Source organism: Mya arenaria, chromosome 11, assembly GCF_026914265.1.
Source record: "Mya arenaria isolate MELC-2E11 chromosome 11, ASM2691426v1".
In the NCBI taxonomy this organism is placed as follows: Eukaryota; Metazoa; Mollusca; class Bivalvia; order Myida; family Myidae; genus Mya; species Mya arenaria.
In genome coordinates this window covers 13,728,267-13,754,094 of record NC_069132.1, presented here as the reverse complement: position 1 = coordinate 13,754,094, position 25,828 = coordinate 13,728,267, and the positions used below count along the sequence as shown (strand labels likewise).

At 35.5% G+C, this 25,828-nt stretch overlaps 3 protein-coding genes across 7 annotated transcripts in view; 2 read left to right on the top strand and 1 right to left on the bottom strand.

Annotated features, from left to right (window-relative positions):
- The window catches only part of LOC128208965 (thyroid adenoma-associated protein homolog), a 97,061-nt gene that overhangs the window by 31,879 nt on the left and 39,354 nt on the right, over nt 1-25,828 (top strand). The window contains exons 1-11 of one of the 3 annotated variants that reach the window (XM_052912732.1): nt 18,101-18,181; nt 20,219-20,290; nt 20,494-20,662; nt 20,859-20,970; nt 21,242-21,402; nt 21,516-21,647; nt 21,854-21,977; nt 22,273-22,904; nt 23,307-23,410; nt 25,041-25,118; nt 25,581-25,776. In XM_052912732.1, the coding sequence (XP_052768692.1) occupies nt 20,223-20,290; nt 20,494-20,662; nt 20,859-20,970; nt 21,242-21,402; nt 21,516-21,647; nt 21,854-21,977; nt 22,273-22,904; nt 23,307-23,410; nt 25,041-25,118; nt 25,581-25,776 (1,776 nt within the window). In that variant the 5' untranslated portion in view covers nt 18,101-18,181; nt 20,219-20,222. Of the gene's footprint in view, nt 1-18,100; nt 18,182-18,583; nt 18,603-20,218; nt 20,291-20,493; nt 20,663-20,858; nt 20,971-21,241; nt 21,403-21,515; nt 21,648-21,853; nt 21,978-22,272; nt 22,905-23,306; nt 23,411-25,040; nt 25,119-25,580; nt 25,777-25,828 lie in introns of those variants that run through there. The other 2 variants (XM_052912733.1, XM_052912731.1) reach the window with 2 other exon arrangements.
- LOC128208968 (uncharacterized) lies at nt 19-5,290 on the top strand. The gene has a single exon (XM_052912737.1). The coding sequence runs from the start codon at nt 318-320 to the stop codon at nt 2,385-2,387; it is 2,070 nt and encodes a 689-aa protein (XP_052768697.1). The 5' UTR covers nt 19-317; the 3' UTR covers nt 2,388-5,290.
- LOC128208966 (tyrosine-protein phosphatase non-receptor type 13-like) lies at nt 7,196-17,935 on the bottom strand. Of its 3 annotated transcripts, none has more exons than XM_052912734.1 (13): nt 17,828-17,935; nt 16,626-16,798; nt 16,229-16,319; nt 15,903-15,982; nt 15,534-15,613; nt 15,144-15,330; nt 14,681-14,905; nt 14,338-14,409; nt 13,985-14,156; nt 13,158-13,361; nt 12,308-12,397; nt 11,233-12,089; nt 7,196-9,884 (listed from the first exon to the last, which is right to left on the bottom strand). In XM_052912734.1, exons 2-13 carry the CDS (start codon nt 16,722-16,724, stop codon nt 9,243-9,245), a joined length of 2,799 nt encoding a protein of 932 aa, XP_052768694.1. In that variant the 5' UTR covers nt 16,725-16,798; nt 17,828-17,935; the 3' UTR covers nt 7,196-9,242. The 3 variants fall into 3 exon arrangements, with proteins under 3 accessions (XP_052768694.1, XP_052768695.1, XP_052768696.1); XM_052912735.1 differs by having other exon boundaries at nt 17,854-17,929; XM_052912736.1 differs by lacking the exon at nt 17,828-17,935 and adding an exon at nt 17,610-17,709.

The window sequence follows — 25,828 nt, the reverse complement described above, 5'->3', positions numbered from 1 at the left end:
TCGACCCAGAACTAGCAGAATGTCAAAACAAAGATGTTAAATCAATAATTCTTGCAATTTTATGTGCAGAAGTTTAACCTTGATTGTTTTCTTGTATTCAACATGGAGATTTATGCACACCTATTAGTGCATAACTTGCTGTCATTGAGTAAAATCCAGTGTTTACAAAATGGTTGACTGATTATTTCATGGAAAGTTGTACTAGCCTGCTTACTACAGTACTAAGGACTGAGATGTGTTTGAAGCTGACAGTTTTGATGAGGGAGAAAACAGTAACATGAATATTTTTATTTGCATATTGTCACTATAATATTTCCATGATGTCTAACTATACTAAGGCCGAGAGGAAGCAGTTTTCCAAGAATACGCAGGAGTACATCATCAAACCACTTCTAAAACAAAGAGAAACAGGCGAGCTATGTGATGTGGAGTTGAAACTGAATGGGAGGACATTTTATGCCCATCGTGCTATACTGGCTTTATGGAGCCCATATTTTCTGTCTATGTTCACATGTGACATGCGTGAAAAACAGACAGCAGTCATTGATTTATCACAGTCACTGATCGTTGAGAATGATGATGTGTTTGAACAAATTCTGAATTACATGTACACTGGAAATCTAGTTCTGAACAATTCCAATGTTGAAGATGTTGTTAGAGTATCAGATTTTTTTCTGATGGATGATGTTAAGGATTACTGCAGTCAGTTTTATTTAGAGTTGGGAAACCTGGATTTGACTAACTGCTTGAGGTTGAAATACCTTTCTGAAAATCATAACTTGCCACATGTTGCCAGTGCATGTCAGTCAATGATTCAGTCAAGATTTCATGACTATCTGGTTTATCATGATGAAATCATTGAATTACCAGGAGTTTATCTGTTCAGGATACTGGAAGACCCTCTTGTTGTAAGGCATTGCAAATATAATCAGCTGAAAAAGCTTGTGCACCGATGGATTGATGCTGACAAAGATGCTCGGTCAAAGTTTCAGGCAGATCTGAGTGCTTGTATAAAATTGTGGGTCTGTGAGCATATAAGTGATGTTCCTGTCCATTCTAAATGCTCGACTAGTGTTATTATGCAGTCAACATCAAATGTTGTGAAATCTGAAGATAACATGTCAGCCAGTGTCTCACAAGTAGAAAGCATTGATTCATCAATAAGACCTAAAAACAATAATTTGCCATCAAAATTGCCCGTTCTATACTCAATTGTGAGCAATCAAGGGATGAAGTTTGTCAAAGTGATGGTTTACAACATTACACATCAGAAATGGCTGCATTTTCCTCTTGCTAGTGAAAAGATTGTAAGGATAATGCCAGTAAGGCAGACAATTGGAAACATGATATCACACAAGAATCACCTATACATGTACCTCTGCTCCTCTTTTCCGTATCCAACTGACATGATGAAAATAAACATTCTAGTTGTTGACACTGTTAAAGTTCAGGCCTCACTGTACAGTTTCAAGACAATGGATTACTACAACCCTTGTTACCGCACTACTTTGACCAACTGTCGCACAGTGCCACCAGCAATGGTTTACTGCAATCAGAACCTGTACATAGTGGGTAACAAAGAGGGCACTGGGCACCTGTTTCTTTGCAACCTTCACACACAGGAATACAAATGTTACCAGATCCCCGGGACTCGCTTCATCAGCCTTGCCAGAGCAACAGTAAAAGGAGATCGTTTCATTTTTCTCTGGTTCAGATATCGAACTGGACCATCTGAAGAGTTCTGTATAAAGAAGTCTGTTGGATTTGCAATGTTTGACGTAAAAAGTAAGATTTTCAATACCTGGGACATTGCTCCACCGGAGGTGTCATATGAGGAGTTTGCAAGCCCCTACACACTATGCTGTCGTGATGATACCATTCTCATCTACTACCCTGGAAAACCAACTTCAGTTCTTGATGAAGTACGATACAAGTGGATCACTTCCATGAGGCGTCTACCTGCACCCTCTCACCTGACAAAACTGAACTCAGAATCAATAGAACCAGATTTTTCAAGGTTCCAGCTACAAGCGGCGACAGACAGCAGCATTTTCATACTGAACAATGATGCCCCCTACACCACCTCCATGTATGAGGTTAGTGAATCTCTCGCCCAGGCTTGTGCCCACACCCCTCCCCCTATAGACCAGATCTCCATGGTGACCGGGGGTCACATGAGCCATGCTCTGCTTCAGGAACTACAGGTGTTTGATGGATATGATGATGTGTATGCAACCAGTCTTCATGTTCCTATGAGAGTGTCTGACCCGGAAACCGAGGACAGCGGAGGTACCTCAAACTCAGAAAGGGATTCAGACAATGACTTTGAGTATGATGAAGACATTTATGATTATGACTACGATTTGGATGCTGAGTTTGCATTTTAATGCCTCATAATCACACTATCTGACATTATTTCCATGTGCAATATTATTCTGTGCAATACTTGATTTTTTTTCAATCCTTTTTAAATGTACTTCAAAATATTGTCATTATATTACTACGATCTTTCCATTTGGTGCATGCTACTGTTGTGATAATGTGAAAACTAGTCAAGACACAAGTACAATATATATTCATCATCACTTCAATAAACAATGTTATATTAAATGTTATACCGGACAACGTTTTTTCACTTAACAGCCTAGCATGGTAATGTTAGAACTAAATTTTCTCTTAAATTACCGTATGGTCTATAACCTGGACCACCTAACCACTGTACCATAAACATGCTAATTTAACATTCAACTCTTTTAAGTATTTTGTATTAATATTTAATGTTCTTGTGTTTTTTTGGTAAATAGTTTACCTTTTTCACAATAAACCATATTTTAAGCTTTCAAAAGTCCTTTAATAGCCTATTATTGCCTGCCACATACCACAAATTGTGTAACTGGTATAATTTCGATAAACTAGAAATAATTGGCATTTTATTACTTATCAGTTGAATCAAATGTTAATGATGTACATAACTGTTAATTGGTGTTTCTAATAAAAACATAGGTATCATTGCAGTATAATAGTACTTTTAAAAAGGCAAGAATTGAACAGTAAAGTACTTTACGTTGGTCTCGGTTTCAATAATAGTCTGAATTATGCTCATATAAAGTTTTGGTCAATAATTTCTTAGAGCAAAAACCATTCTTGAGAAATTACTCAAAAAATAAGTTTATGTTCTCAACTGTTTTTTGACCTTAAAGAATAGTACACATTTTGCAGGGTCAGGATAAGTGCAAATATTGGATAATAAATTAAGACCTGATCATGTTCACAAGGTCAATTATATCAATATTGACAATTTTTAATCATAATCCAGTCAATGAATGTACAAATCAGGCTGGATTTTAAAAGGAAGTGAGCTCTTATATATGGATATCTAACTAAGTACTGTATAAGTTTGGTAAACATCGGATAATAATTCAAGAATTAATCATGTTTACAAGGTCAATTTTTGCAATTTTGACTATTCTAAGGCCCATAACCCAGCCATGCATGGACGAATATGGCTGTTTTTTTTTTAAAAAGAACTGAGCTCACTGATATCTAGGTACTGTATAAGTTAGGTAAATATCAACTTATCCTTGTCAAAGGTCAATTTTAACAATTTTGACTCATTTAAGGGCCATAATCCCGCCATGCATTGATCTGACTGGTTTTTTAAAAGAATCAAACTCTTTTTGATATATTGCTACTGTATAAGTTTGGTAAATGTCCCATAATAAATGAAGACTTTATCTTCACAAGCAATTGTTAACAGATGCACAGACTTTGGACAGAAGAGCTAAAAGTAAATTAGAAATAACCAGAATCTTTTTATCGTTACTATAACATTTTTTTTCATGAAATTTGTAATCTTGTTGTTGTTTTTTTAAAGCAATCTTTTCAATATTGTTAAGTATTATTATTAATAACAAATTATATACAAAACCTCATAAGACTTGAACGGCCAAATTTGGTAAAATATTTTTACAAAATGAAAGTCCTGGTTCTATTTTGTTTTACATTTGAATACATTTACATCAAACTGGATTAACAGGTTGGTTAATAAATGAGCTTTTTGATTTTCAAAAATCAACAGTTTGCTTTTGACTTCGAACACAAGTTTCTCAATGACTTTTAATAAAGATAAATGAGGTAAAAGCCTAAAACTGATTATGAACATGTATGATTGTTTTCTTGTTTTATTATATGAAATGAAGTGCTCCAACCAGGATTTGAAAAGGGCAGGTGCTAGATTAGAAAGGGCACTTTTGATGTGCATTGGATGAGCTTTAATGGGGCACTTGCAAGGGCCAATTCTTTTTGTGTTTGTGTTTTAACTACTTTCAATCCTAAAAGTTTGTTATGAATACCTTAGCTGTTTCCTTTAAGTGTTAAAATTATTCATATTTATTGTTTTGATACTTATTTTTGAAAATTGCCTGTTGAACGAAAGGGCACAGTGGATTGTAGTAAAGAGGTAGCAGGCTGCTTGAAAAGGGCAGCAGGTGCCCCACCCTGCTATTTATGCCTAGCTGGAGCACTGAAATGTGATGCATGAAGAATTGCATGTTATTTTATATTTAATGACCGACACAGTATGTGCAAGTAATTAAAATAGGGCAGTTTTATTTGATACATGTATAGTTTAATTTTTTCACAGATCACTTTTTATGCCCCCGAAGGTGGGCATATTAAAATCGCACCGTCCGTCCGTCCGTCCGGCTCTGTAACTTTCCCTTGTATGGACAGATTTTAAAATAACTTGCCACATGTGTTCCACATACCAAGACGACATGTGGCGTGCAAGACTCGTGTCCCTACCTCAAAGGTCAAGGTCACACTTAGTGTTTATTCACAATGGAGTGCTGCATATAACGACATAGAGTATAGGTTGTCGTGTCCGGGCTGTAACTTTCTCTTGTATGGACAGATTTTAAAATAACTTGCCACATGTGTACCACATACCAAGACGACGTGTCGCGTGCAAGACCCGTGTCCCTACCTCAAAGGTCAAGGTCACACTTAGTGTTTATTCACAATGGAGTGCTGCATATAAGGACATAGAGTACAGGTTGTCGTGTCTGGGCTGTAACTTTCCCTTGTATGGACAGATTTTAAAATAACTTGCCACGTGTTCCACATACCAAGGCGACGTGTCGCGTGCAAGACCCGTGTCCCTACCTCAAAGGTCAAGGTCACACTTAGTGTTTATTCACAATGGAGTGCTGCATATAAGGACATAGAGTATAGGTTGTCGTGTCCGGGCTGTAACTTTCTCTTGTATGGACAGATTTTAAAATAACTTGCCACATGTGTTCCACATACCAAGACGACGTGTCACGTGCAAGACCCGTGTCCCTACCTCAAAGGTCAAGGTCACACTTAGTGTTTATTTACAATGGAGTGCTGCATATAAGGACATAGAGTATAGGTTGTCGTGTCCGGGCTGTAACTTTCCCTTGTATGGACAGATTTTAAAATAACTTGCCAAATGTGTTCCACATACCAAGACGACGTGTCGTGTGCAAAACCCATGTCCCTAGCTCAAAGGTCAAGGTCACAATTAGAGTTTATTTACAATGGAGTGCTGCATATAACGACATAGAGTATAGGTTGTCGTGTCCGGGCTGTAACTTTCCCTTGTATGGACAGATTTTAAAATAACTTGCCACATGTGTTCCACATACCAAGACGACGTGTCGCCTGCAAGACCCGTGTCCCTACCTCAAAGGTCAAGGTCACACTTAGTGTTTATTCACAATGGAGTGCTGCATATAAGGACATAGAGTATAGGTTGTCGTGTCCGGGCTGTAACTTTCTCTTGTATGGACAGATTTTAAAATAACTTGCCACATGTGTTCCACATACCAAGACGACGTGTCATGTGCAAGACCCGTGTCCCTGCCTCAAAGGTCAAGGTCACACATAGTGTTTATTCACAATGGAGTGCTGCATATAAGGACATAAGGTATAGGTTGTCGTGTCCGGGCTGTAACTTTCCCTTGTATGGACAGATTTTAAAAAAACTTGACACATGTGTTCCACATACCAAGACGACGTGTCGCGTGCAAGACCTGTGTCCCTACCTCAAAAGGTCAAGGTCACACTTAGTGTTTATTCACAATGGAGTGCTGCATATAAGGACATAGAGTATAGGTTGTCGTGTCAGGGCTGTTACTTTCCCTTGTATGGACAGATTTTAAAATCACTTGCTACATGTGTTCCACATACGAAGACAACGTGTCGTGTGCAAGACCCATGTCCCTACCTCTAAGGTGAAAGATACACTAAGTGTTTATTCACAAGGGTATTCTGAATATAAGGACATAACAGTGTAGGTTGTCAAGTATGTGTGGTATTTTTTTATGTTCAGAGGCAATTTAAAATAACTTGCCATATGTATTTGACACGTAAAGGCCTTTTCATGTACTGACCTTGTTCGTAGGTCAATGTCACATTCGGGGGCATTCGTCACATACTGTGACAGCTCTTGTTTAACATAGTATTACAGCTTGGATGAAACAATCTTTTTTACATTATGTGGTAAATATGAATGTGATATCCATATTGTTGTTGTAAACTTTAAAAATAATAAAATATATAAAAAAATACTGGGGTTATTCAGTTTCATGATTTATAGAGGAACAACAAACCAGGAAATTTCAAAAAAACATACATCTGACATAGTAAAATGATTATTGGTTAATGTGTGAGAATGATTTTGAAAAAAGACTCTTGTATGTCATCTTTATAGCAAGATTTGTGGCAAGTTATTTAAATATCTTAAAATGGGTGACGGGATGGGGATAAAATGAGGAGAATTGACCTCAATATGCACATGGCCTAACTCTGCTCACATAATGTGGCATTAGCCTTCAAACTATTGTTTGCTTGAGTGCTTGCAACAGATACATTCTGTCCTTGTGGGCATTTAACCTTTTTCGATGATTTTGAATTATGGCACAAAATAGTTTTTGCGCACAGATGGCATTAGGATGACACAAAGACTGTGACAATAGTTCAACTTCCTCTGTTTTATAGAACTTAAGAGCGTATAAATATGAGACTGTTCTACATGACCATTAAGAGTAATTATGTCAGACAAAAACTTGTACTCCGCTGTTTATGGAACAGTTCATTAGTTCACTTAGTGCATTTGATATGGGATATACTTACCCACCATTCTCCAGGTGAATAAATAAACAAGACAAAGTCTGTCAATAATATATTTATTGGGAGTATTTGGTTATATATATATGTTATATTTGTATACGTGGACCCCACCGCGTCCCTGTACATATCACTGGTGGGAATATATACACCCTCTTAGGCTTATCATCAGAACATTGTACATGTTTACTTCCCTTGCTAGCCTGAATAAGATCCACCCATTGTTATATAAAATTAAATTCTATGTTAAGTTTTATTACATAAATATTTGGTGCTAAATTTCATTCCTATAATCATTGCTGAAAGAATTAAAATGATAAATGAATATTTGATTGAATGAAAAATTAATTGAAGTAATTTTTCTGGCTTAACATAGGCAATTTGATCCTGGAGAAATGCACAAATGATTTTAAGAAGTATTCAAGTTGTAACATATCTACTCACAAATATCAGCTTAAAAATAATTTCATAAAACAGGAAAATTTACACGAAAATAGGATATTCATCAACATGATTGAAATAGTACCCCCTCTTTAAGATATTTCATATAAAATAAAACATACAACACTATATGCCCAAGAGTCAAAATGTATGTAAAACTTTGCAGAAAATGCAGCAGCAAAAACATGTCAAGTGTAAGATTTATTATAGATAAAATCATTATCAATTTCTTTTTTTATAAAAATGGCTCTTAAACGATAAAAGTCTTGTATAACAAAAAGTATGAAATCAGCAGTACCTTGTTATTGGGTGGGTTTTGTACATGATGTATACTATGACAATTAAAACACTTATAAAAATCAAAAACATACCTGAACATTGAATGCCATTGGAAGAACTCTATTTAAGATGATTAGAAAATAAAAGCAAACAAACAAAAGTGTGTATGAAAGATATTTAAAACTATGCTTATAAACAACTTCATGTGAATACATTAAAATGGGGGAGAAGATCTGTACACTGAGAATGCAGATCAGGCAAAGCTCCTAAGGAATGTTATGGTATGGTAGAAAACTATTCAAATGATCATATCTTAATTAAATGCACTCTGTATAGGATACATTGCAAATATATCTGTTCTGGATAACTGTCATTAAAACAATTTCAAAACTCTTCGGGTCCATGATATTAGTATTAAATGATCTTACCAGAATATAGCAGAGAATTGTAAGAAAAAGAAGAAATTCTTTCCAAATTATGCACAACCTATTTCATATACCATAAGTTTTATTTTGTCTTACTAAACATTAAAGAAATGTATGCACAAATGGTTGATCCTTCAGGAATTCGTCATTCCATCAATAATAAGACCGGCGATTAATGTTCAACGTTGCTGGCAAGTTTCTATTTACACAGGTGCATATGTATATAAAACTCAGTTTTGCAATTTTGTACATGTAACACACTTGTATAATAACATTTGCAACCCAAATAAATCTCATCCAAATATATAAAACTGCTATGAATATAGAAAATTCTCTGTACAAATATAATGTATACTGAATAGAATATTGCACTAGAAAGCTATATATGAATATGTACATATGAATCAAGAGGAAACAGCATCCTATCCCAAAGTTGATTTTGTTCATGGTCTGATGCCATCAAACCCTTGTTTGAAATGATTTCAGTTTAAAAATGGTTTATAAATTCTAAAATATCTTGGAAGACGATAGAAGTAACACAGGCCACTTGTAAAATATTGAAGTAAACTTTGCATGAAGTAAATGTATGCACATACAATTCATGTTAAAGTAAACCAAAATGCGTAAACTGGAGAGTCCAGTAAGTGTGGTCTCAGGGTGTATAAACACTTTTGATTGGCAAAGATTGACAATAAATAAAATATTTCTGTATCTTTGTGTAAAAATTATTATCACAATTATATTCTAGAGCACTCAACAGAACTACAACATAAAGTACTTGTCCTCAAAGCCATACATGTATATTAAATCTGTGATTTTTTTCCGGTTTAATTTATTAAATATTACCAAAGAATTTGGAACTTCTTGCAATTTTACATCATAGGTGCTAGATTGGCCTAGACACTGAAGACCTGTATTCAATTTTGCAGTTCTGTTGAGAAATTATCATGCAATGCCAACATTTTCCTTCATTAATGTCTTATGCTGAATATTAGCCTCCTGCGAGCTGTGCCCACCACTTGTGATGCGCGGGGGGATCATATGTTGTGAAGCGATTAGTTCCGGGGAGTACCTATCCAGCCCCGGACTGGGCATCGGGTACCCAAGGGTGCTTGCCGCCCAGCCCTCAACGCTGTATAGGCTCTGTGGCACACTGCGGTGGTTGTCTGACAGAGGTTGGCTTCCCCCAGTCAGGTTGGCTAGTTGAGCATCAAGATCAAAGTTTTCACTGTGCCAGCTGAACGGTCTGTGTGAGTTAAAGGAAGAGTTTTGGAAGCCAGCACTATTTGGGTAGCCGGAGATTGAGAGGCGTCGCACATCAGTGTCATGTGAGATTCTTGAGATGCGCGAATCTGTGGAGCGAATTGACGACATATCATAAGAGCCTGCAATGCTGCCAGACCGGCTGTGTACAGGCAGCAGGGTCTTGTCCGCTATCAGGGCAGATATGAAGGGCAGGGAGAATGCATGGGACTTGCCACGTATCTCCTCTATCTCTGGGTGCAGTAGTTCCTTTTTGTTCATTACACTTATGTGTGTGGCTCGCTTTTTGTCACCACTATTAGCTCCCTGTTCTTCCTCAGAAACCTGTAACACAAAATAATTCTTCTTTAACTAAAAGGAGTTATATTTATACAAGACGCCAATGCGGCAACCCCGCATTAAAGCCAAATTTTTTATTTGACGATGCAATTTTGCAAACCTAGGATTTGAGCTGGTGACCTAGTATTTTTAACCAAAAAGACCCATATTTATATTTATCAGAGATATCGTTCATACAAATAACCTGATCAACAGAAACCATTCCATTTGTGTGAGGAAAAAATGAACATTTTATAAATACATCAGCTTTTCCAATAAGATCTGTCCCAGAGACCTAGTTTTTGACCCTAGATGACACACTTTATCATCTAAGATTTAATTTCTTTTATGATATCGGGAAAATATTTCCTAAGATTTAACCTAGGGACCTAGTTTTTGGTCTGAGGTGATCCATATTCACAAATGTTTAAGACAACATGTAGACAAATATTCTGACCAAGTTTCATTAAGATTTGACAAAAATTAATGAATTTTTATGACTGGGAATTCTTTCTCCTAAGATTTGACCTTGTGACCTAGATTTTGACCGGGGATGACCCATATCAAAGAACTTTCAAGATATTATGCAGACAAATATTCTGACAAGACTTTACAAAAATTGTTGAATTTATGACCCGGAGAGATTTTGCTAAGATTTGACCTAGTGACCTAGAATTTGACCCGGGATGACCGATAAAAAATAAGCAAGATAATATGCAGACATGCATTCTGATCATGTTTCATCAAGATTTGATAAAAACTGTTGAATTTATTACCGTGAAATATTTCTTCTAAAGATTAGTCACCTAGTTTTTGACCTGAGATGACCCATATTCACGTATATTCAAAATAAAATGCCGATAAATAGTCTGACCAAGTTTGATAACCATTGGATAAAAACTTGATTTAAAAATGAAAAGTTTAACGCAGAATTGTTAACTCCCGCCCGCCTGCCCGGTTTTCGCCATTCTATAACCCATAATTTTTTATGAAAAATCCGGCTAAAAATGAATTGTGAAATTTAATGATGTTTTTATATAGATAAATGATTTAATTTAAACCGAAAAAATGAAATGAAGAATTATACAAATTTAACAAAAATAAGATAATAAAAAAACACAGTTCACCAAAGTAAATATTGACAAACATAAATGAGGACAACAAGAAAACAGCTATATGAGCTACTGTTGAAGGTTTTAATTAAGTGAGGGTTTCTTATTCGTAAATTTTCACAAATTTTTCAGGTTGTGTATTTAAAGCCCTGCAAATTAAACAACTAAGCATTGTTATCTTACGAAATTTAAACGTCACTAAAATGGACCAAACAAAACTGAAGCAATCTACAGTATCTTACCTGTAAATCATGAGGGTCATGCACTTCCCCATTCTCAGGTAGCTGGGTGACTGCAAGGTCTGTCTCTGTCTGGGAGTGGAGATAGTGGGTCGCTGCAGGGATGTCTCGCAGTGCCTTCCCATCAGCAAATGATACAGGTGGTACAAACACCTCCTCTGCCTCTTGAAGGCTTGTCTCCTCCCCGGCTATCACAAAACTGGTGGAGGAGTCATGCGACAACATCACAACATTCTCATAGTCATGTGACGTGACAGTGCTCATACTTGCAGGCTGTGAGGAGTGAGCTGACAGGTCACTGCTAAATGATTTATTGCCACGCTGGTCTGAGGACCCTGACAGGGACAGTGGCCTAGGAACAAAGTCCAGATCCTCCATATGGAAGGAGGGCACATGGTGCAGAGGGGGAGTGTCCAGCAAATGTGACTGATATTGTTGTAACATGTTGCTGGGGTTCTGGTGGGCTCTTATTTCAGCAATTATGTCTTTAAAGCTGTCTTTTTGACTCACAGATCTGCTAGATGGCTGAGAAACTTTCTCTCTAGCTCCGAAATCCCCTTGCAAATCCGATAACATAGTCATGCCAGGACTATACACTCCTGATTGCTGATTTTTATACCGTTTCCTATAACTACCACTACTACCACTTTCCAACGACATGCCTTCTGATTGGCCACTGCCACTGCGGTCAGACTGCACGCTTCCAGTGCTCGTGTTATTTTGATTGGTGAGGCGGGGGTAGGGTGGGCTGTGTACTGGCACTCGGTGAGGGGTGGGGAACGTGTAGGCATTAAACTGACTGTGGCTGTGGTCCAGCTGCGGGCTCCTGTTGGCTCCTGGCACTGGTGATGGCTTGTAGCCTAGAAATGTAAAGTTTACAAATGAAATACAGCAATGGTGATTTTACTGAGATAGTAAGGGGAATGATGCCATTAAGTGCCCTTACCTTCTCAAAGCTTAAAAAGCAAAATAAAAGATAACCAGTACAAGTAAATCTGTGTTTTAGTGCATATTATGTTTCATATTTTATGAAGGTATTGCCTATTCAATCATGAAAGTACAATATTTTATGACTTGCCTGGAAGTGTGGACACTAAAGAAGACCTCGTTTGACTAGGAGTATTCAACAACATTGGAGGCCCATCTATGATAATCTCTTTGCTGGTATCTGAAACACATTTTCTTGTTAGATATATAAGACAACCATGTTATTCTAGAACTTGATGGATTTATTTTAAGTAAATTGAAGAAAGTGAAAGCTATTCTTGAAGCCTTAAAAATATCATATACAGCAATTGTCTTTGTACATTTGATAGTTAGAACACATTTTTTAAAATCTAAATTACTAAAACAGGCGGAGCGAGAGAATGCTTCTAAGCCATTAAGATTTTACTGTATTGATTCATTTTTAAATGACTTGACTTGATTTTACTACTGTTCGCTGTAAATGCAGAGCAAATAAACAGAGGACAGAATTGTCCTATGTTGTTTTCTTTGGACAAAATATAAATAAACAAAATGCAATGTCCACTCCAAGTAATCCACAATTGCACAATTTCTTAAAACTATTTACAATGCTTGTTTTGCCTTACAATTGTTTTCTTGCTGTAAAATATTTTTTTTATCAAAATCATTTTTAATTTTATACAACATGAATTTATACAATATTGATGATAACTTATAATATATCTTCTTTATTCATGCATATAATTGTAGAAGACCCAAATATTGAATGTTTCAGTGTTTTAGATCTGTAAAATATCCTGCGTAGCAATAACATATTTTTTTTTGGTTAAAGTATGCCAAAAAGGTTTTCATGTACTCTGATTTTTAGATACAACAGAAGTTTATGAGGTTAAACAAACTACTATAAGCTTTAAAGCTGAATTATAATAGACTGTTTCATGCATATTGTACACATAAAATACCTTCGTTTTCCTCGAAGCTAACGGTCATCTTATCACTGGCGATACCGGATGTGGTATTTGAGCTTGCGTCACTCACCACAGAATACCGGTTGCCCATGACCATTTTGGTTGAGCGTGGTGATTTGTTCACCCGGTATGTGCCCGGGGTACTGTTGCTTTCCCTTGGGTCACTAGACACATACGACTCCCTATACCGCCTTTTATCTGGGAAATCAACATAAAGAGACAAGTTATATATTTTTATATGTTTTCATTTAATGACAAGCTGATCTGAGAAATCAAGATTAAGTTTTGTCATCAAATGTTTAGATATTGTACTGAACACAACAGCATTACGTGGATGCCAACAGTCATCTGCTTTTATCAGTTGATCAAGGGATATAACTCTACAATTATTTAAGCCTGTGACAGGCCTTGCTACATTAATTGTAATATAAATGGCTTTAACTACAAAGTTACATACAGATATATTGAGCAGTTTTTGAGAAATGTTCCAAGGTTATAGTGTTGGCATGAGCCAACAGCACCAAGGTTATGACAATTCCTCAACTCTCTTTTTTTCTGAACAGACCAGCTCAACATTTAGGATTTCCACAGAAGTTTTCAGCTACAGGTCCTTCATCTCTCATGGTTGACAAAATCGGGGTCTCTGGTATTTTTATGGGGTCTCAAAGTTTATAACCAATAAAGGTTATGTTAGGGGTCCTAGTTGGAAATGGGGGCCCCTGGTAGAGAATTGTCAGAGACTCAGGTTTTCTGCATCAAGAAAATTGCTGTCTAAACTTTTCTTAGGTAACTAAAAGGGAGCTCTCTCAATAAACAAGTACCTTCTTCATCTAGGTGTCTGATTTCCATGAGTTTTGGTTGTATGGCCATTTGGAACATGTGTGTATTGCGGGAGAAGGACAGCAGGTACTTGGACTTCACATCGGAGTCTGTGTAGTAGGAAAACTTTCGCCCTGCAGGCGACCCCACGGCTCGAATCTCAAACTTCTTTTTCTACATGTACAATAAATAATGGTCATTGAAGAAGTGTAGTATTATACTATTATTATTATTTTGTAATCTTATCTAAAATTAAAAAGTTGTTGAACTATTTTAATGAAATTTACAAAAGTTATTTATAAGCATTTTATATCAAAAGACAATGAACAAAATAAAATGTATAGTTCAAACTTACATCAAAAGTTAATTTGCCTATATCTGGCCACAGAAATATTGATATCAAATCTTTGAAACCATCTGACATATCCTGAAAAACAAAGAGATAATGTTAAAGAAAATACTACACTTACAAAGACGAAACAATATGAGAACCAAAACTTGAAAGGAAAGTGATGAAATATCTTAATATAACCTTTAAATAGTATATAATTATGTAATTTTTATGCTTTCAAGCTTTAAAGGCCCTAAAACACTGTTTTTTTAAATAGTGTTCTTGCACCCTCCCCAGACTAGCTGCAAGGGGCCATAACCTATGTGAGTAGTAGAAAGTACATATTTTCATATTTTATTATTATTACCTCATAAATCTCTATCCCTTTGGCACATATCCCGAGCCATGCATTGCAGACCCGGTCTGTTTTTTTCTTACGAAGGCGGTAGAAGTGCAGATTATGTGCAGCAGGCTGCGAGGACGTCTCTTTGATAAAGCGCCACTCTGCCTCGCTGCGTGACAGATTCCGCAGGTCACGATGTACCACTGGGGTGTTGTTCACAATGTAGTCCTCACCATGTGCCTCCAGAATCTACACATGTAAATACAATCCATATCAATTGGTAAAAAGAAAAGCTAGAATTATCAACATTTTTATGATTTTAAGATGCTGAGATAGGCATTTCAAATAGAAAAAAGAGGATGGTATATAGTACAGTACAAAACAGATAAACAATTCAATACGTATCTCACAAGTATTGTAATTCTTCAAACAACACATGAAAAATTTACAAGATTTCAATTTCAAGGTAATGTCAGCTTGTAAATACCCAAGCAGGGAAGTACTCTCGAGGATCAAAGTACTCATGCATGTCAGCAGCTGCTGTGTAGTTTCCGAAGTCTGCCTGCAGGGCGTAGGCTGCTATCTGGAAGAAGCGCTCCCCCTGGCAGCCTTGGTGGTAGCTCAACACATTGTCCTTTAGTTGCAAGTAGTACAGGTGCCTCGTTACCTTCTCCCTGAATAATGCAACACCCATAGTTAGTTAATATTTATGTGCATATGTTAATTTATGAAACAATATATATTCAGAGATAATGTTGGACCAACATGTAGGTAGTAGTACACAATGAAAAATAATGCCATTATAAGTTGCATCTTGTTGAATTATTTTAGAATACTTCATCAGCTATATTTTACACAGAGTCAATCCTATTCTCACCTTAACAATACCACTTGATCAACATAGTACTGCACACGAAAGTATAATTCTAGAATTGGCCGTCCATGTCCATCAAAACCCTATAACAAAACATCCACAGTCAACTTTTCATGAAGAAGGGCTTTTTGTCTTTCCAATTATAATGCATATAAAATAGTAAAATCTTTGTGATAAAAATATGAAATCCATTTCCAAATAGATGCAATTAACATTCTCTAAACTTGGTAGTACAAGCATGAAGTTTACATTAAATTGTTAAATCCCGTTATTTCAAGGCATATTGTTCATAAAATGCACCAAACTGTCAGCTGGAGTTAAGGTTAACTTTTATTAAAATTCACTTATAATGCATGGTAAATAAAATCGTACATCTCCAGGCCCTGACTTCCAGGTCTTGTGGACATGCTTGTGGATCTTTTCATCATTCGACACAAACTGGTATTCACCATCTGCAATATAGTCCACTTGTAAACATTCTTATACGAAGGTAATTTAGAAGTTACAATGTACTATGTCATATTATTCTGACATGAAGTACATGTACATTAGTATTTTAAGCAGCATACCGTAATATAACTTAATTTTAATGCATGGTGAAAAAAACCCACAGAGAAACAATGACTTATCAATCCTATTATTCCTAAACACATCACCCATTCAGATAATATTAAAGATGGGAAACAAAATCAATTTACCTTTCTTAATTGCTAGTCCAAAATACTCTGTTTCTCTCAAGGTAAGATGGGTGACAGCTTGATTAAATACTTCTTGGAATTTAGATTTCACCTGAAAACAAAGTAGTGTCAGAAAACACTGTTAAAATCTTAAGAAGTATTCTAAGTTTGCTTTATATTTTTTTAATTTTTGCATTCATTCAAGTACTATTGAAATCACAACCTGTATAACATGTTTAAATTGCATTCATTATCTTTCAGATTTTCCTAATTAATAAAAAAGAATTCCAATGGAAAATGTAAAAACTTACAAGTCATAAAATTGTAACTGAAGTAATGAACCTAGTGTCTCTAAATTTGTCAATTAACCTTTGAACGCATGAACATCCTGCAAGTCAATAAAAACAAATAGACATACATCCACATAACAGATAAAATCTTCCTTGTTGAGAAGATGGACACAAACAGCCTTCCTCTTCTTGCCACTGGAGGTCTGCGTGCTGGCCAGGCTGGACATGTCGGTGGCCAACAACACAACACACACAGCCTCTCAACCAGCAGATAAAGCCATTGTCAACCTCAGCCAGCAATCTGAAATATTGAATTTAAATTAAATACAGTTGCTCTTTATACTCGCTTTCTTATTGGATAAAGTGTCATTTTGTTTTAAAAAAACAATTGTCTATACATCAACAAGTGCTTCAAAAAAATGTGGAAACAATAAAATAATGCAATCTTTTTTTTGTTTAAGAATACACCAACTCTTGATATTTCGTAAAAAGTGTATGTTTATGAATTGGATATTGGAACGGAATCCACCGGCAAATTGATCAGATAAAAAACATTGCAGAAAGACATAAGCTTTCAACGAAAAAGCCCTGTATTCCACACTAAACATCTTGATTCTTTCCTGACTATACAGATATTATTTGTCTCATTTTTTTTTAAAAAAGGTCCTTTTTGCCAAACTTATTAACATAGGTTATAAAAAGATTCTTGATGAAAATTTATGATAAAATCCTAAAAATTCTACACAAAAAGTTATATCTAAAATCCTGGAAAAAAAACTTTCATTACTGATATCAACAAAATTTCTTGTTACAGTGTGATTGTTAGAATGTGTAAAACAAATGCTGTACCGAGTACCAATTATGCGCTACTGTAGCTGTCATAAGCCAATCAGACAAAACAAACTTTAAATATAATCAATTTGGAAATAAAATGTTTACAATCCATTTAATTTGATTGTTTATTTGTCTCTATACCGAGAAGACATGTTGATAAAATGAAATTATTAAAAAAATCTTTAGAAAAACATTATTTAATAATTCTCATATATATCTTAGCTTTTTCAGTTTGATATTAACAGACTTTGTAAACACATAAACATAAAATAAATTACCATGTACAATAATTTCAAGCCTATATCAATTCAAAACTTTCATTAACTAAACTTTTAAAGACATTTTGCCTCCAAGCCCCAAAATAACACAAATATTTGTACATGCATCACCTTGCTGTACCTGTGGAATGTGCTGTCTAATACTTTTCTAGGGACGAGAAATACAGTAACTTTAACAGAATAAGAAAGGATAAATATAAAGACGGGAAACCATATACCATAGCATAGCAGAAAGGCTTGGTACCTCATCAAACTTTTATCGAATTCCAGACATTCCAATGGTCATTCGCTGAGAATCCACAGTTGTCTTTCATTACAGCCTCGTTTGGAAATATAATAATCTCTAAGTAAATCAATTTCTTATTTTAAATAATTCATTTTATGTAAAAAACAAAATGAAATTTAATGAATAAATAAACAATAAAATAATGAACATGAAGAGAGTATATAATAAGTAGTTATAAAGTAGTTTTTATTTTGAACATTAGAGGCTAAATTTAGGGATGTCGCGGAATTGTATTACTTTTTGACAAACAAAAATGTTTCCCCCGTATTATGCCATATTTTGATTAGTAAGTCAATCTAGTTGGTGTTTTAATTTATTAAGATGTTTTCATAAATACAGTCTGAGCTAGTCTTGTCGCAGTTTTCTTTTCAATTTATCAAATTCTATGTTCATCCGTCTCGCTGCCAGTTGGTTCGACCTATTATAATTCGTACATAGCAATAGCTTGTTACACGGTTGACTCGCTCATGAATTTAAAAACCGTACTTTGATTCCCCAAAAATAACCAAACTTACTGGTGCCTTTTCCTGTGTCTCATTCAATCATTTTTTGAACTGGGCATTGCTCCCAAAATATTGAAAACTTCATGATCTTGTCAAATCAAGGCATGCACAGAAAAATTAAATACAATATGACTCTTAAACAAAAATAGCAACTGTTAAGAGATAGTGTTACAAGACCAAACAAGTGTTACAGGTTTATATGTGGTATGTATGTTAGGACTTAGGTGTCTGTCCAGTTTATGCGAGTGAGTTATCAATAGCTTTATAGAGTGCGCTATTTACCAATCATTGATTTACCCATGCTAATTTTCCCGTCATTTCACTCCAGTTATGACCACCTTATAAGATGGTAAAATCATATGTCATGTCTCTCGGTTTCAACGTGAGTCCCACAATTTTGGAAATGAAATCACTGACTCATGACTATGTAATTTTTCATGCATTTCAATTAAAATAGAATTCAAAAACATAAATACAATGTTTTATGAATAAATCGGTAAAAAACATTGGTTCTTGAATTAATAAATCGGTAAAAACATTGGATTGTGAATTAGTTGTGTCTGACCTTGCTAGTGGAACCGGTGTAAGTATGTGATATACTCACATAATAACAGTGGCGGATCTACCGGGGGGCACAGAGGGCCCATGCCCTCCCAGCGGGCCGGCAAGTTATAAATGTTTTTTTTGGGGCACATCTTTATTGATTTAACTGTACAAATAAGTTGCTTTGTCACAATTTAAATTTAATATGAGCATTTGAGCAAATATACAATTGAACCTGATTATCGAGTATAATATAGTATACGAAACTAAAAAATCTCTTAATATTAAAAGACATCGGGGCCTGAACATCCGATAAAAAAAATTGGCGCTGCATTTTACACAGACAGCTGATCAAAAGTAGACAAATATGGCTGCAGTTATACGCATAAGTTTACTGTTCAGAATATATCATATACCAGAAATATAAGTTGTTTTAAACTGTTAACATGTGCACATTATATGTTCGTCATTGCTTTTAATAATGTCATTGTGTGTCAACAAGATATGTGTGTGCATGACGTGCATTTAACAAAAGTTTAAATTCAAAAAGTTGCCGCCTTGAAACTTTCCATTTCGGCCTTTATTATCGTCTAGTTCTCGAAATAATATAAAAATGATTTATTTTTAACCCTTTTTGGAATTTGTTGTCAAGTTGCTTTTACTTCAGTTAACTTAAATAACAATGACATCCGATGTACCTACAGTATCATTAAGTGCAATCAATATACTGGAGGTTTATATAGCGTTAATTCTACGGTATGTACATGTGTGTAAATGCTTATAATCTTTTTAATTCAATTGAAATGCCAAACATCAGTGACAGTGAAGACAAATGTTAATTCCATGTCATTATATGATTAAAATAATGCATTCAAAAAAATGTTGATATGTTTTTAATTAGTTGTGCCCCCCCCCATTTAGAAAATCCTGGATCCGCCACTGTAGTCCTTAATTGTCAAATATTGATCAAACTGACTCTGTCTCAAGTTCTAAATTGATCATTTTTTTCCGAAAATAATAGTTTTTTAGTGTATACTTGCATGAGAATGATAATATCTCAAGTTAGTTTGATATAGATCTGCAAAAGTGGATTCCATGAGTTGTCAGTGAGTTTTTGGGGTATGCCCCCCCCCCACCAGATTCTAAAGATTGTTGGTTAAATAAGTGAATTTTTTTTTTGGTGGGGGGAGGAGGCAGAGGAACCTGTGCAGTAATAGTAAAATTAGAAAACAAATCATTAAAATGATTAGACATAAAATATCTCTGTTGTTTCACAGAATCATGGACAAGGATACACAGATGCCAGCTATTTTTCCTTCAAGTCTGCTAAATGATCTTCAGAATCACAGGTAAAACCCTTTGTGTATACCTGTTGGAAAACTGATTTTGCTCTTATTTAAAATGAGTGTGTTGTTGTTTATTTTAAATACATGATTGTAGCTTAACTCTTACTATCTTTGTTGTTCATAATTTTGAAATTGAGATGCTGTAATTAAAAGCGAAAGAGAAGAGCTTGAAAAGAGTATTATGATTCTACATTCTTTCTTCCTAGAACTCATGATGTGCGTAACCTGTTGAAGCGACTGGAATGTATAGCCACTCAGGTTGAGGGAGCTTGGCAGGGGTGGGCGGAGCCCCAAGTCACTTGTCTGGTGGTAGCCTTGGTCACAGCGTATCTTTATACGGCAGACTCTATCAAGCTCTCCAGGGCCATTGAAAAGGTAGGTGATATGTTGAGATTGTTCTAAAGGCATATGGATAAATTTTAAAAATTTAGATGATAAACAGTTCAAAGAGAAGACTGTAAACATGTATAAAATAATTGTTGAAATGAGACTGAATAAGTAAAGCTGTCTGACATCATTGTAATATACAAAGTTAACTTTAGGTTTATCTATAGCTGGTATATATTCATAGATATTGAAGCCAATGCAGACACATCATGCTGATAGCATACTTGGGAGATTGGAGGGCCAAATTCTGTCTGTCCTTGAGAATGCAGCGGCAGATGTCAAACTGCTTTCTAGAGGTAAACAATCTCAGACTTTGTGAATAAGACAGCATAATTTTATGAATACAATCATTTTTGAAATGAAACAAATATCAACAGTTACCTGCCTATATATATAACTTGTAAATGGTTCTCACTATTTTCAAGCTTTGAGCTTCAAGTTGAAGACTTTAAATTTTAACCTCATAGTTTTCTTACTGTAAGCTTAATTTTTCATCATCTGTTGCATACACATAGATATGCACTTTTGTCAAGTTTCACAGATGTGTCACACTATTGTGTATTTCAGTCAGTGTTCTGCTGGAGCAGAGTAAATTAGTGCAGTCTGTGTTGAGGAGCAATATTTTACGAGTCATCTCCCTTGTTTCTAAACAGTTACTGCCTCTGACAACACTTCCTCCACAGGAACTGACTACAACCCAAACACTACAGCTTCATGCTCTTATCAAGGTTTGTTCTGGCAGGGACCTACTTAAAAACAATTGCAAATTCTGTTTTAAGTTTGTAAATATTTACTTTTTTCTTTATTAAAATGTAGGCAGAAATTGTGGTCTTTATTACAGATGGTGCTTCAGATGTGCCAGGTTTGTCCAGATGTGTTTCAGCAGGCTGTTTGGGTGGGTGGGACAGACCCTGACATTGACACACATGTATCTAATCTTGTCAACTGTCTCGTTACGGTGCTCAAGTCTCCTGTAAGTCATATAGTGATTCATATAAAAGTACATATAGCAGAAACACAAAAGATGATAACAGAAATTTGTTTTAGAACATCAAGAGCTCAATGGAATATCATTTTGGCATTGCTCCTTTATAAATTGTATTGAATTCCTGTAAATGATTATGATAACATATTTTTAAAACACATGATTTATCAGCTGATATTCAACATTAATGTCAGGGTCACTGTGTGGATTGCCTGTTGCTGTGCGGGACTGCTACATGTCTGCTCCTGAACACCTGTCCTCTTGCCCCTCAGGCTGCAGGTGCTGCAATCAAACTGTTGACTGTCACCCTAAGTGCAGGTAGTGTCGTGGTGCCCTCTATTATGTTGATTGAACACTAATAAGTAATGAAGCAAGTAAACCTTTGTTATAGTTATGTAAACAATCTTTAACAATTTGAGTTGTTTGCAATAGATGCATTAAGTAAATTACCATTTAGATGGCAAATAAAACATATGAGTAAATAAGTATAACAATTATGCATAAATATATATATATATATAGTTGATGTTACATAAGTTTGCAACAATTTCTTGGATCCCTTATCAGATTCTCATGTAGTTGTTTTTCAACCTTTCTGAAATTTATTTTTCAGATGAGAACTTTGATACATCACATCTCAAGCATGACCAATTCTATTCTAGCAGATCAAGGGAGTTCATAATAGCTCACCTTTCATCTGTCACATCCAGAACCCTCGGCCCTGTGGCTCTGCTGAGAGGGCTGGTTACCTGTGGTAACACGGATATTCTTCTTGCAAGGATGGGAAATGGGGAAACAAGTGTCTTATCACCTGAATCATTGCAAACTGAAGCTGGTCATTTACAATCACAAACTTTTATGACTGAACTGTTTTCATATATCCATACTTTGTGCCAAGGGGATTTAACAATACACTTTCAAGCCTTTCAAATATTGTCCCTTTGGTATATTAGACTTACAAAATTCCTTACCAGCCAGCAAGATGTAGACATTGGCACCACATTGGTCACCATACAGGAGAGCACTTTAAACCTGGTGGTCTTGAACTGGGACAGCCCTGTGGCAGATGTGCCGGAAGCAGTGGTGGAAGTTTTCACCAGCATGATGACTGTGTGGGTGTCTTTGAAAGGTGAAATGCCAGACTTTCCTGCTAATGTGGCGAGTATGTTAATGTCCACCCCCTGGCATGTGAAGGGAAAGTATAGAGTATGGGCTGCTGCTCTCAAGTACTGCCAGCCGGAACAGGTGGGGACATTTTGTTTTCACAATTATGTACATTAATGATTGTGTTGTATGGGAGTGTACAGTCTGCGCAAACTAGAGCGAAATTCAGGAATCATCGATATTTAAATTGTTGTTGACTAATAAAGTCACCAGCGTACTTTTGTAATGTTGTCATATACTACAGCTGTTACTGTTCAGTATTTGTAAACATCACATTATCTTAAGCAGAGTGTTGAAAGGATAATTATTGTTTCAATCAAATTTGATTGGTAAAATTTTGTCGATGAAGACACTCAAACATAGCAGGTAATTTCCTTTAAAATATCATACTTACAAAATAAAAATATTGATCTACCATAGATTAAACTTTGCTACAAGTTATAAATGCAGTATGAGAAAATCAAGATTTTTTTCCATTTGAAGTATGGTTGTGAGAGTATGGAGAATCATATGTTGCGATGTTTGACGACAAACCACCTGGCCGCGTCCTCTGCAGCTCTCTACAAGGCTAGCATCACATTACTGAGGTAGGATTGATTGTAATATGTCCATGATACTACATGCATTTCACTATCTGCCCAACCCTGCTCAAGCAGGCTTCTGTATTTGTAAGGCATTGTCAGGAATTGTGAATCACTATCATCCAAGACCAAAGAGGCGACCGCATTGGCCTTGAGAGCTAGGTAATGTTAAAGAGCTAGAACTTTTTGTGGCTACCAAGATTTGGAGGAAAATTGTCCTTATTTTGTAGCATGCTTTAGTTATTTTAGTTTTATCTAGGACTATATACCTAAACACTAACTTGTTTTGATTAATTTAATACTGGGAACAATGCCCTAGTGCATAACTGAGATTTGATTTATCTTATAGAAGATAATTGAGATTTGATTTTTCTTATAGAAGATAATCATGTTCATAGCTATTTTAATTTTTAGCTCGACTTTTCAAAGAATAGGTGGGCTATACTACTCGCCCCAGCGTCGGCGTCCGGTTAAAGTTTAAGGGCAAGTTGGTATTTTCACTTATAAGTCCAATACCCTACATTCAATTGACTTAATACTTCACACAGTTGTTCAGGGCCATCACATGATGAGGTTAGATAACTCCATATTATTCTTTACACAAATTATGGCCCCTGATTGACTATGGAACTTAGGTTAAAGTTTTAGGGCAAGTTGGAATATTTATTAATAACTTCTATATCCTTTGTTCAATTGACTTAATACTTCACACAGTTGTTCAGAACCATCACACAATGAGGTTACATAACTCCATATTATCCTAAATACAAGTTATGGCCCCTGATTGACTTAGGTTAAAGTTTTAGGGCAAGTTGGGATTTTCACTTAAAACTCCAATACCATTCATTCAATTGACTTAATACTTCACACAGATGTTCAGAGCTATCACATATTGAGGTTAGATAACTCCTGACCATAATATCTTTTATACAAATTAAGGCCCCTGATTGACTATGGAACTTAGGTTAAAGTTTTAGGGCAGGTTGGGATATTGTTTAATAACTTCTATACCTGTCATTCAATCGACTTAATACTTCACACAATTGTTCAGGACCATCACCCAATGAGGTTACATAACTCCATATCCTTAATACAAGTTATGGCCCCTGATTGACTTAGGTTAAAGTTTTAGGCAAACTTAGGTTAAAGTTTTAGGCAAGGAAAAGTTAAGGGCAAGTTGGGATTTTAATAAAAAAACTTCTATTTCATTCATTAAATGCACTTAATAAAATTCAAAATTATTTACGACCATCTTAAAACAAGAAACATAACTCCGTTTTAAGCCTAAATAAACATTATGGCCCTTGAATTTTTTTTTTTTAATTTACTTTGAAAGGCATATTTGTATATTCTTAACCACATTTTCATAATGGGAAATCAAGTTATTTGAATGACTTGCGTCATTGTTTGGGCGGGCTGGTGGGAGGGCAGCATCAAAGTCACCTTATGTATCGAATAATTTTAGTTAGGTTTGACATAGAGACCAAACTTGGTAATATTACATCTTTATTGTATTCACTTCTAAGTAGTCGAGCGCGCTGTCTTACGACGGCTCTTGTTAACACATGTTATTTCATACACCAAAAGATTGAAATTGTATTAATAGTAAGTATTTGTGTTTCTGGTTGTATTTCAGCTCGAGTCCAGGAGCCCTGGAGACATGGAAGCAGGTAAAGATGCCTACCCTGGTAGAAGGATTAACCAGTCAGAACAGGTTAGTCACCGACATAATCTCATTTTATTTATTCTTTTTGGGATCCACTTAAAATTTTAAAATTCTGTGAAAGTACACTTTTGCCAGCTTCGTATGTAAAACAGTTAGTGCTTTTTGCTAAACTAAAAAGTGTTATTCAATTGTTAATTCTAAATTGCAAGATCTGATGGAACAAAACTTCAATGTATTTCTGTAATTTTCTAAATTATAAGTTCTGATGAGATAGAACTTCCATGTTTGACTGTAATTTTTTAAGTAACGGTAAGTAAGATCTGATGGAACAAAATTTCAACGTGATCATGGCTGTTGTTTTCTAAGTGGTAAGTAGTGATGAAACAAAACTTCAACATATTGCAGACTGTTGTTTTCTAAGTAGTAATTTCTGATGAAACAAAACTTCAGTGTATTATGTTATTTCCAAATTGTGGTCATAGTTATAATGTTCTGATTGTTTTTTTATAGTTTACTGCGGTACAACACAAGTCAATACTGGGTGCCTGTAACAATCAAGCTGTTCCCCCTCTCAGCTGGAGTGATCAAATCTTACCTGTCTGGGGAAATGGACTATGCCACAAGCTCTGCTGCCCGGACCAGGCTACTGCATGCCTGGATCATTGTTACAAAGACAGTCCGCAGCCTCACTGGAGTCTCTGATCTGGTGAGAACTATTTGAAGATACAGATAGTATGCTTGATAATTTAAATAAATCA